Here is an 11,793-nt window from a genome sequence, read left to right as displayed (position 1 = left end):
GGAGTCTAGGGATTCTCTGAGGCCCTGTGGGCAGAACTCTGACTGGTTGATGGAAATTACAAGGAGGCGGGCTTTTAAGAAAAGCCTCTACAACAGTGGTTCTCAACCTTCCTAATGCCGCGACCCTTTAATACAGTTCCTCATGTTGTGGTGACCCCCAACCATAAAATTATTTTTGTTGCTACTTCATAATTGTAATTTTGCTACTGTTATGAATCGTCATGTAAATATCTGATATGCAGGATGTATTTTCATTGTTACAAATTGAACATAATTAAAGCATAGTGATTAATCACAAAAACAATATGTAATTATCTATGTGTTTTCCAATGGTCTTAGGCGACCCCTGTGAAAGGGTCGTTCGACCCCCAAAGGGGTCGCGACCCACAGGTTGAGAACCGCTGCTCTATAATGATCAGAGCTGCCCAGACTGTGCCAAAAAGTGGTCGTGAGCCCCCCATCTGTGGAGTGTGCGAGCTAAGGCTGAGAGCCATGGGTCAGGAATTCTGCAGAGGAGAGAGTCTTGTCCAAGGACAGGCTGGATGACTCCTAGGATCAAGGGAAAGACCCCCAGCTCTGTAATGCTTGCGGCTCTGTCACAGTGGAACTGCTGAGTGACATGCTGGCCTCTGAGCTGGACTTGTCCATGTGCAGGAGTGAAGGGCAAGGGACCAGTGTTTATTTTTCAGATCCTACCACGTGCCAAACACCGTTCCAGATTCTTCCTTCAAAGTTATCTCCCTTTATCCTCACCATCATCCGGGAAAGCAGATCTTTTAATGTCCATTCTACAGATGGACACCCTGAGGCTCGGAGGGATTCGGTGACTTACCAGAGGTCCTGCAGCTCTAGTATTTAAACCCACGTCTGCCTGACCCAAAGCTTTACTCTTCGCATTTTTACTTCCCAATACCTCCTGGCTGGCTTTTCCCATTGGAAGCCCCACCCCTTCCCCACCCCACCCCCAACACACACCTGATCTTTACTCATCTGAATCCTCCCCCTCGTTCAGGGTCTAGATCAAGTCCCACATCCTGGAGGAGCCCTCCCTCCCAGCTTGGCCTACAGGGATGGCCCTTCTCCCAAACCATTAAAGGGAGGGAGACCAGGCTTCACACGTGGAAACAGAGAGAAGGGTGCATATGGAAGAATGGAAATTATTAAAACAATGTTGTAGGGCTCAAGATCAAAATGAACTCTTAGCCCAGCCGATGTGGCTCAGTGGTTGAGTGTCAACCTATGAACCAGGAAATCATGGTTCCATTCCTGGTCAGGGCACATGCCCGTTGTGGGCTCAATTCCTGGGTTTCTATTTCTCTCTTCCTCTCTGAAATCAATACAAATATATGTTAAAAAAATGAATTCTTAGATGAGTAAGATTTGCATCTTTTTAAATATATATATATTTCTTTATTGATTTCAGAGAAGAAGGGAGAGGGAGAGAGATAGAAACATCAATGATGAGAGAGAATCATTGAATGGCTGCCTCCTGCACGCCCCCTACTGGGGATTGAGCCTGCAACCCGTGTATGTGTCCTTGGCCAGAATCAAACCTGGGACCCTTGTAGGCCAATGCTCTGTCTATTGAGCTAAACCAGCCAGGGCAGGACTTGCATCTTAAAGATAGGTGAGGGGACAAGAAGCCCATCTTCTTGGCCTATTTCCTCCTCTTCAACAAAAATGGCTGCAGTTCCTGATGTCCCTCCTCTCATGTCCAGGGGGACGAGGAGGTTAAGCCCACAGGTTCAGAAATCAACAAACACGTCAGCAAAACACACTGAGTGCCTACCATATACCATGGCCTTTATACACTTCACTCATTTAATCACACAACAACCTCGTGAGGGAGGTGCCCTCATCTCCATGGTACATAGGAGGAAACTGAGGCACAGAAATGAAGTATCCGGCCAAGGGACACAATTTGTAAGTGGTAGAGCCAGCTTCTGACCCCGTTCTATCTCACTCTGGACTCTTGAGCTGTTTCCACTCCAGGCAGCCCCCTTCCACCCCTGCACCCTTATCCCCACCTCAGGGCAGCGCCTCAAGCACTTTAGAGCCTCCACCCAGGAGGTGGGGCCTTTGAGAAAATGGGAAGACTCAGCTTGTGTCCAACTGCCAAGCCCTGCGGATGGCCTGATTTTCCCTGGAAGTGATGGAGGTGTCAGTGAGAGGACCTTCACTATGAGAGGTGCTTTGGTCTGAATGTGCCCCCTCCAGGATTCATATGTTGAACCCCCTAAAGTGATGATACTAGGGGGCGGGGCCTTGGTGGAGCCCTCACGAATGGGATTGGTGCACTTATAAAAGAGGCTCTTCTGCTGTCTGAGGACAGTGAGAAGGCACTGGCTATGAGTCAGGAAGAGAGCCTTCACCAGAACGGGGCCATGCCAGCACCACGGTCTTGGCTTCCAGCCTCCAGAACTGAGAAATAATTGTCCTTTGTGTATAACCTACCCAATCTGGGATATTTTGTTACAGCAGCCCAAACGGACTAAGACAGGAGGCCTTTGGTGTTAAATAAACGTGCAATCCACCCTGACAATTGTCGCGTGACCTCCATGGTGACCACATACCCTGGCTTCTCCCTAACGGACCTAGATTCTGGCATCTTTTGTGTCACACCAGGTGTGACCCACCTTGGCCTCGTCAGCCTCACTCAGGAGACTGGCCAAAAATCAGGGGACTGCTGTTTCATGAGACGGCTGGATGCCCGCTCACTCCCTGAGCCTTGAGCATACAGGAACGGAGATCTCAATAAGTCACAGACAAGCGTGGATCCTGGGGCAAGGGTGTCCGTAGAACCTGAGTGCAGATCATGAACCAGAAATAAAGTGGCCTGGGAGGGGATGGGGACGTGGGAGCTTGTCCCCTTCAAGCCAGTTTTAAACCTTTGACTAACACTGCTTGTGGCTCCACTGTCCACTTCTCTGGGGCCATCTAGGGCGTGTGACAGCTGCAGGAGTGAGGTCCCCTTCCAACTCCAAATTTCCAGCCTCAAATGGGCAGGTGAATGCCTGGGCACGTGGGTCTGCTCCAGGGCCTACTGCCCAGCACCTGTAGCCTTCATTTTTCCATCTGGTTTGAGGTCAGATGGGCCGTGAGCTCAGACCCCCATTCCTGCCTCTTCATCTGGCCACAGCTCACACTTTGCTGAAGTAGGTGGCCACCTCCTTGCGTGGAAGCCGGGGCCCGCCCCCTGGCCAGCCATTGCCCATCAGGGGCTCCTCCTGGCCCAGCTTCAGGGGCGGCTTGCATTTGTGCCAGCTCGTGAGCAGTCTGTTCATGGCACCTTGATCGGTGATGCCTCGAAGCTTCTCCCTCTCTTCCTTGGCACCGTCGGTGGTAGTTGGGGCAGCTGAGCTAGCAGGGGCCATGGCCAGCGCCCCATGGGTGTGACCCAGCTCCAGGTCATGGTTCATGGCCTCAAAGAACTGCTGGATACAGACCTTGGCGAAGGCCTTGGCGTGCTCCGTGCATGTCTCATCGAAGAGCTTGCGCTCAATGTCAATATAGTGGGACCAGTACTTGCTTTTGAGGAAGGCGGCCTGTGTAAAGCAGGGTCGCACAGAGCGCACGACAAATGCCAGCAGTGTGGTCAGCAGCACGAAGGACCAGCCCAGTGCCTGCATGGGAGAGAAGGAAGAGTCAGCAGGCATTGCCCTCTGGCCTCCCAAGTCTGTCCGCACCCCCCATAGCACTCTCTATGTCAGGCCCTTTAGTGAAAAGAGCACCAATTGGACAAGCGACTTCACCTCTTGGCCTTTATTTACGTGGCTGTAAAATAGGCACACATATACCCTTTCCATGAAAATCAGATCAGGTGAAGAATATGCCCCATGTGTAGGCCTGGCACTCAACAGGCAGGCGTTAACTAGGCAGACCCTGGAGTTAGGCTGCCTTGGGTTTGGATCCTGTCTCCACTACTTACTAGTTGACCAGGAGTAAGCTGACTTCTCCGTGCCTCAGTTTCCTCACCTATAAAATGGGTTGGTGATAGTTCCTATCTCATAGGATTGTTGTGTGTGGTACATAGTTGCTCAGTAACTGTTAGCCACTATACTTATGCCAATAGGCCCTTGCTGACCAGGCCTCTTCCTTCAGGAAGCCTTCCTTGACCCCCCCAGGCCAAAGTGACCCTTCCTCCTCTGAGTTCTCTTTCCCTCCATTGGCTCCTGGTATTCTCTGCCATGCAGTCGCCAGCACTGAGTGCCCACTCTCTGTGGGCTCTGAGCTAGGCCCTGGGGTCACAGACAAATCAGACAATCACTCAAACTCTGTGCTGAAGAGCTGTCACACAGCCCTAGGTGACCCGGAGAAGTGGAAGCTGGCTCTGTTCGGCCAACAGCTCCCTATGGGGTTGGGTCAGGAAGCTCTCCCAACCTGTGCTTCAGAGTCAGGCCCCAGCTGCACAGAGAAGCATTTGGCCAGATCAGAAGCAGGGAGGAGAGCAAATCCAATGACTATAATGGGTCTGGCAGGGCAGATATCCACCGGGGAGCTACAGAGCATGTGCTTGGTCCAAGGGGGGCGGGGTGAGGGGGGGGGTACCCCTGTGCTGCTCCCTGAGGAAATGTGTGCCCTGTGGGGCCCGATCTCCTGAAGTTTCAAATAAAGCTGGAAATCTGCTTTTTATGTGAAAATTTCTACTTTTCTAGATGATGCCAACTAATTCTAAAAATGAATTTTAATTCAACCTCCGAAGGCCAAATGGAATATGTGTATAGGCTAGGCAGCCTGTGCTCTGGGAGCCCTTTTAGCTTGTGATGTGATCAGGTGGAGGGACAGCTGCCCCAGGCCCTGAGGCCGGGGATGATGGGACAAGTGCCCATGGGAGAAGAGGCACAGGTTTGGGAGGGAAGTGGAGTTTGTTTATTTATTTACTAGGAGCCCGGTGGTGCCCAACATTCATGAACTGGGGGGAAGGGAGTCCCTCAGCCTGGCCTGCGCCCTCTCAGAGTCTGGGATCCCTCAGGGGATGTCTGCCTGCTGGCTTAGGCCCGCTCCCTTAGTGCTGCTTGCCAGCCATGAGCTCAGCTTCTGGCTGGGCAGCGCTCCCCCTGTGGGAGCACACTGACCACCACGGGGCAGCTCCCTGGTGTTTGAGCATCTGCCCCCTGGTGGTCAGTGCGTGTCATAGCGACTGGTCGTTCCACTGTTCTGTCAATTTGCATATTAGGGTTTTATTATATAGGATTTTTAAAAATATATTTTTATTGGTATCAGAGAGGAAGGGAGAGGAAGAGAGATAGAAACATCAATGATGAGAGAGAATCATTGGTCGTGGAAGCAGAGTTTGGATTGGACACTCAGAGTGTGAGATTCACTTGGGGCTGGTAGTGGTGCAGGCCTCCAGGAGAGAGTTCGGGCAGGGTGTCTGGACTTGCCCAAGCAGAGTATACAAGTTTCTCTCTTCCTTGCAGGGCAGGCCCAGCCCCAACTCCTTCCCTGACATCCCCTGGTCCACGGGCTACAAGGGCACGCTGCCCAGGCTGTCCTCCCCACACTGCGATGCCTGCAGGGAGGCCTGACGGGCTCTGATGGGTGAGTGCCCAGAGGGGCAGAGGACTCAGCTCTGGATTTTCTCAGTGGGCCCTCCAACCCTGCCTTCAGGGCACATCCCCACACTGCATCTCCCTCCTGAAGGGGCAGTGGACCCTCAGCTCCCACTCCCCAAGCAGGGAGACACCAGCTGGGGGCATTTGCCAGGGAAATGTACCCAAATGGCTTAGCCTCTCACCAGCCTCACCACGGTCCAGCCTGGGAGAGGAAAAGGATGCAAATTCCCCCAGGTTCCAAGCCGGAGCTCAGGATGAGGCTATGGCGCTGGCTGGGCCATTGGGTCTGCGCTGGGGACCTCAGGGCGGGAACAGGCCTCTGGACTGAAGTGGTCACAGCACTTTCCCCAGGTGGCCCCATCTGAAGAGACATGTGGCCTTCAGAAGCCCCTGCCTCTGCTGGGAAAATATGCCCCTGCCCCACAGAGCTCCATCTGAGGGGCCCACCCTGTTGGAAAACATGACTGTTTCTGAGAGAGCCCCGTTTTGAGAGGTGGGGGAATTGGGCCCTTGCAAAGACCCAGGTCTGTGCAGGGAGACCCAGCCCGGGCCACTGTCCCCTCACCTGGGAGATGCAGCGCAGGTAGCGCACGGCCACCTCACGGGCCAGCAGCCAGTCACCGTCGTAGATCTCCGGGCAGGGCACCCGGGCCAGCAGGCGGGCGAGCTCTGGTGGGGTAAGGCTGGGTACCAGGCTGCTGTTGCCCAGCACAGTCACGGGCACAGCGGTGCAGAAGGCACAGAGGAAGCACTTGCCATCAAGCAGCGTGACGGCCAACCAGACGACAGGCGCGATGAGGGCGCGCTGGGCCATGGAGCAGAACATGTAGCGGAGCACGGCGGGGTCCTTGGCCCGGCGGCCTGGCGGCCGCTTCCACTCCTCAGCCAGCATGGACACGTTGTTGTTCAGGACCAGGCCAAGCAGGAACAGCACCAGGGGCGGCACCAGTAGGATGCCAGCGCTGTAGGCTGCGTTGTAGCCGGGCAGGCAGGGGCAGTTAAAATCGAAGGCTGAGTATATCTGGGCGCTGGCCAGGGCCATGATGCCGCAGATGCCGTTCATGAAGGACTCCTGGTTGGACTGCAGGAACTGGAAGACCATCCGGAATTTGTCCATCGCGCCCCCCACGGAGCCTGGTGGCCTCCTCCCACCTCACTGCTGCCTCAAGGATGGTTCTTGCAGCCCACGGTGCCCACTGGGTGCCCACCTCATGGCTGAGACGGGTAGAGCTCAGGGCAGTGGCTGAGGTCACTGTCTCTCTGAGAAACCTTCTAGTTAGGTGCTGGCTGGGAGGCGCGAGGTGGCCAGTGCTGTGGGTGTAGCCAGGATTTTGCCCCTCCCCTCTGGGCTCTCTCTCCACAGCCACCTCCGGCACAGGGAAACCACCAGGGCCACACCTGATGGGGACCAGTTCTCTATGGGTGTGGGAGGAGGGCCAAGAGTGCAGACAGGCTGGGAAGACACTGTTTGCCGCAGGGTTGGAGTCTGGGACAATCCAGAGCTGCTGCAGAGGTCTGAGCTTCTGAACCGTGTCCCCTGGGCTCCAGGGAGCATGTCACCCTCCTTCAGCCCTTCCATTGGGTCTTTCCTCCATGCTATGCCAGGGTCCCCCATCCGTTCAGACAATGATGGTACGATGATGCAGTGATGGCAATTGTAGTGGTGGCTGTAAGGGGGGTGATCATGGTGGTGCTGGGGAAGGCAGTGTTGGTGTTGGGGATGGTGCTGATGGAGGTGAAGGTGGTGACGGCGGTGACGATGGTGGTGGTGTGTTAGCAGTAATGATAATGATGGCAGTAGTGATTTTGGTCACAGCAGGAGGGCAGCAATAGTAACGGAGACAGTGCTAACGCACAGCATGGCGTAGAGTAAAAAGCCCTGAATTTGGAGCCAGAGGATTTAAATCTGAGGTTGCTGGGTCTCCTCCCTACTGGGCAGGGAGCTATAGCCTGTGGGCATAACGCAGGTGCTTTTATATCTGGTTTTCTTATGTCTCTGTAGGTGTCCGTGTTTGTAGATTATGGAAGAAAAATCCTTTCCTGGCCCCGCCTCCTACTTCTACTCCCCCAGATTAAAAGATAAAGGGGTGGGGGGTGGGGTTTCATGCCTGAGCTCAGGCCCTCAAGCGTCTGTGGGAACCAGGCCAGGGCCCCTCCTATCAAAGTGGGGAGGAGCTTAAAGGGCTCCCTTTGATGCCCACCAGTTCTCCCAGAAGAGCAGGTCAGACCCAGCTCCAAACACATGGCTCCTGTCTGGGGTGAAAGGGTGGGGCCGGGGCTGACACAGAGCCAGAGCCTGGACAGGGTAGCTCTGTGCATCCCTGTGGGTGCTGTGGGTGCTCTCGGTGCCTTTGGGCCTCGGGATCTGTGTATCTGCATGTGTGCATGTAACCACATTAGTGGTCTGTGCGTGTCTGTGTGACCAACAAGAACTTGCATTGACTGGGCTTTCCCTGTGTCAGCCCGTTACAGGCATTGCCTGGTGAAATGCTCATAGAACCCTACGGAACAGGTGCTATTGTCCCCATTTTACCGAGGTGGGGACTGAGGCTCAGAGAGATTAAGTTACTAGCTAAAGTGTACCCAGTTTGTAGGTGGAGGAGTGGGATTTGAGCCCAGGCTAGGTGGGCGTGGCGGTGGGAGAGGGGGCGGAAAAGTGTTCTCTGGCCTTTCTTTTCCAGCTGCGTCAGTTCTCTGGCCCACTGGTCCAGGTGGAAAAGGTCGTGTCACAAACAGGATGCGGTGGAGAAGGATAGTGCTCTTTTCAGCCCTCTGGCTGGGCCTGTGGCAAATGGGGCCTCTAGGATGGTGGCCTCTGGAGGACCCTTGTCGGGGGCTCCCCGGGGGGGACCCCCAGGGGGAGAGCAGGATGAGGGTGGGATGTGCACTGGGCCCTTTGCCTCCTGTCCTGGCCCCCACCTCAGTGCTGGAGGAGTTAAGTATCATGAAAAGCAGCATGCAAAGGGGCCGCTGGGGAGCGGGTGCTGGGCCTTTAGGAAAATGTCCCATTTGCGTAGGAGAGCACGTGTGCATGGTGCTCCAGTGGGCACTGCTCTCCACCAGCAGCTGGAGGAGCACCCACAACTCTGCAGGTCTTGGCCCTTCCTCTCCTCACTCAAGCCTCTCTCATGCTTTCCATTCCTGCAGCTCAGCCATCTCAGCCATGTGGGTGAACCACAAGTTTCAGCCCCCCTCCTGAGCTTGCCTGCAAGCACTTTCTCATCACTGACTTCCTGCAGAATAAAGTCAAGGTCCAAACTTCCAAGTCTCCCACCATCCTTCCCTCCTCACGCAGAACTGAGCTGCCCAGGCTGTATGGGCAACATGGGGGATTTAGACAAGCCACACCCTCATGGCTAGTACATTTCTGCCTTGCCCACTGGCCACTGTGTCTCCTACGAGAGAGGCTCTATGTACAGGGTAGGCACAGGAGGGCCATCACCCAGAGTGCGACGAGGCTTGGGGAATGAACTTAGGCACCCCGATGGCTGCTCCCCTGGGAGGGAGGGTCTTCAGGTGCAGGTGGAAGCCTCCCACCTGTGTCCCTCTTTCCCAGGTGAGGTGGCACACGCTGCCCCAGGCATCTCTTTCTCGAGGGATGTGAACAAATGATGGTGTGGACGGACATTGGCTAAGATTTGGGGTTTGAAACCATGTCGTGTTTGGGGGCTAAAAAGGGTGGGGAGGCATTTGAGGACCATCCATGGCAGAGGATCCCAAGAATGCGTCCCTGGTCCTCTTGGTGGACTCCATGTGGGGTGGGCTCCTCAGCTCTCCAGCCAAGGTCCTCACTTTAGCCAGGCTGGATTGCACACCCCTTCACTGGCTGTTTTTTTTCACTAGCTCATGTTCTATCTTCCCTTCCAGACTGGAAGCTCCATTAAGATAGGCCCATGTCTGTCCTGCTCTCGGACACTCTAGGCATTCCATCAATGTTTGCTGAAAGAATAAATGAAACATGTGCGACCCCTTCCCCAACTCTTTGCCTTTGTTCTTGCTGTTTCTTCCCTTGAGGTGCTCTGCCCCACCCCACATCTTTCTCTCCTTGTCCAAACCCTCCCCATCCTTCAAGACCCATTCAAATGCAGTCAGTCGCCCGGCCTGGAGCGTTATTCTACATGCTCAATCCCCACGGCACCTGACTTGCCTCTAGTCTACCATATCACTTACACTCTTTGCTGTGGATTATAATGATTCCTGTACCCATCGTTGACTCTCTCTCCATTAGACAGCGGGCTTTATCATCTGTGTGTTCTCTCTTCCTTATTCCCTGGTACAGGGTTGTCTATGCAGTCGGTGCTCTGTAAGTGCTCAGTATTAGAAGGCAAGAGTATTGATGACAGTCAGTGGCTTTTTCCTGGTCCAGATGCTGCGTCCTTGCAGCCCAAAGTGAGGTCCCTGAGCCTCCTTTCCCCGGCTGGGATCTCACCAGCCATGACTGGGCCATCTCCAAGCTTTCCCCACCCCCTCCTGACCCAATCCCTGCTAACACTTTGCCTAAATCTTGCCCCACCTCAGTGCCATTTCTGATATTTGCATGGCCTGACCACAGCAGGGTAGGTGGGTGGAGGCTGAACTGCAGGGATTGTCTGGTCCTACAAGGTCCCTTGGCAAGAGGTCAGGAGAGCAGGTATAACTATCCTGATATGGAGGGGCCTGGGCTCTCGGGAGACATCCTGGGACTCCTGGACTACTCCTAGGCCTGACGACTAGAAAAGCACGGGTCTGCACCATTTGTGCTAATGAAGTCAACAGTGGGATGTGAGTGAGTGTGTGTGTGTGTGTGTGTGTGTGTGTGTGGTATGAGTGAGTCATTAGGGAGGAGCTCACAGGCTAGATCTTCCCCAACCCTTCCTGTTTGGGCCACCAGACATTGAGTGGCAGTTTTTTCACCCCCCCCCCCCCCCCCCAGCAAGATCAAACCCTGGTGTTTCAAGGGTTTTCATCCCGTAGCCAGACCCCACACCCACAGTTGGCCCAGAGTTTCTTCAACACTGGAACTTACAAAATCTTGTTCAACGTGGAGATGTCTAGGTCTGCCCCCACCCTGGTTTGCCGATCTGGTCCTCACACCACACACCAGGGGAAAGCCTCACCAGGGTGCCAGCTTCTTGCTGAGGGCCGTGGGTAAGATAGCCCTGAAGATATCTGAGGAAGGAGGCAGCCTTACACAGAGATGCTGAGCTCAGGTGTCAGGCCGCAGGTGTGGGGGAAGGTGGTGAGTGGAAAGGTGAGGGAGGAAGCACCTGCTAACTGAATGTGGGTAGAAAAGCTGGGCCGAGAAAGGAGCTGCATCTCAAAATGGGGTGCACCTTGAAGGGGGCTCAGCCTTGGTCTGATAGAAACAGAATTGGTGGGGCTTTATCACCTGTGCAGTCTCTCTTCCTTATTCCCTGGTACAGGGCTGTCTATGCTTTGAATAAAGCACTTTTGATGTTTTCCTTGAAATTACCATGTTTTCTTTGATTACAAAATTCGCATTATTAACGGGTATCCCCACTATTAACCGGTTAACGATTAATCCGCATTATTAAACAGTATCCGCATTATTAACCGGTATCCCAGGGCTTCCCCCCTTCCTCTGGCTCGGTTCGGTTCGGGCTGGCGGTGGGCGGCGCGGTGCCTCCCGCGCGCTCCCCTGGGGCCATAGAGTCAGAGCTGCTGGCGGGGAAGCTCAGAGGCTCAGCCTGCCCGGAGGCGGAGTCCATCATCTTATCCGCTGAGCAGTTACAAGTTTCCATCTGACTTCCGTTTCCCACTTCTCTGACGTCTCCTTTTTTTTCTTGCCTTGTGACCTGGGTTTTCACCCTCGTGACGGGGCTGGTCCACATTCTGCAAATATTTCCTGCCCCCGCGCCCTTCAGCGACACTCGTGGCTGTCGATCTGCTGGTGGGTCTCCACGGTGTGCTTCCCCACCAGCGCGGCCTCCACCGCCTTCTTCTCCACCTTCTCGCACAGCTTCCCCACCCGCTCCTCTGCCTCGGCGCCGGGGCTGCGCGCCGGGTCCAGGGCGCTCTCCGCCGAGGCCGCCAACTCGTTGTGGACCGCGTGCAGCAGGCGCTCCATCTCCTGCAGTCTCGCGGGGGGGGGGGGGGGGGGGGGGGGGCGCAGGTGCGCGCGCACGTGCTCGCGCTCGGGGGCGCTGACGTCACGGCGGGCGGCGGCCAGCCCAGGGCTCGGGACCCTCTCCCACTCCAGCTCGGGCTCCGGCGCCTCGTCCGCGTCCACGGGCTGCAT

The 11,793-nt window shown here is 55.1% G+C and overlaps 2 protein-coding genes across 2 annotated transcripts; both read right to left on the bottom strand.

Annotated features, from left to right (window-relative positions):
• Positions 1-3,140: 3,140 nt before the first annotated feature.
• On the bottom strand, positions 3,141-6,672 carry CALHM1 (calcium homeostasis modulator 1). Its single transcript, XM_070431824.1, has 2 exons — positions 6,121-6,672; positions 3,141-3,623 (listed from the first exon to the last, which is right to left on the bottom strand). The coding sequence occupies exons 1-2, from the start codon at positions 6,670-6,672 to the stop codon at positions 3,141-3,143; spliced, it is 1,035 nt and encodes a 344-aa protein (XP_070287925.1).
• Positions 6,673-11,415: 4,743 nt separating this feature from the next.
• LOC139022170 (MORF4 family associated protein 1 like 2-like) lies at positions 11,416-11,793 on the bottom strand. The gene has a single exon (XM_070433240.1). The coding sequence runs from the start codon at positions 11,791-11,793 to the stop codon at positions 11,416-11,418; it is 378 nt and encodes a 125-aa protein (XP_070289341.1).

The sequence above is a fragment of the Myotis yumanensis genome, unplaced genomic scaffold (assembly GCF_028538775.1).
Source record: "Myotis yumanensis isolate MYYU_CA2020_CCGP unplaced genomic scaffold, mMyoYum1.0.hap1 SCAF_13, whole genome shotgun sequence".
Taxonomy (NCBI): Eukaryota; Metazoa; Chordata; class Mammalia; order Chiroptera; family Vespertilionidae; genus Myotis; species Myotis yumanensis.
The sequence above is the reverse complement of the archived record's forward strand: the minus strand, read 5'-3'. Positions and strand labels throughout refer to the sequence as shown.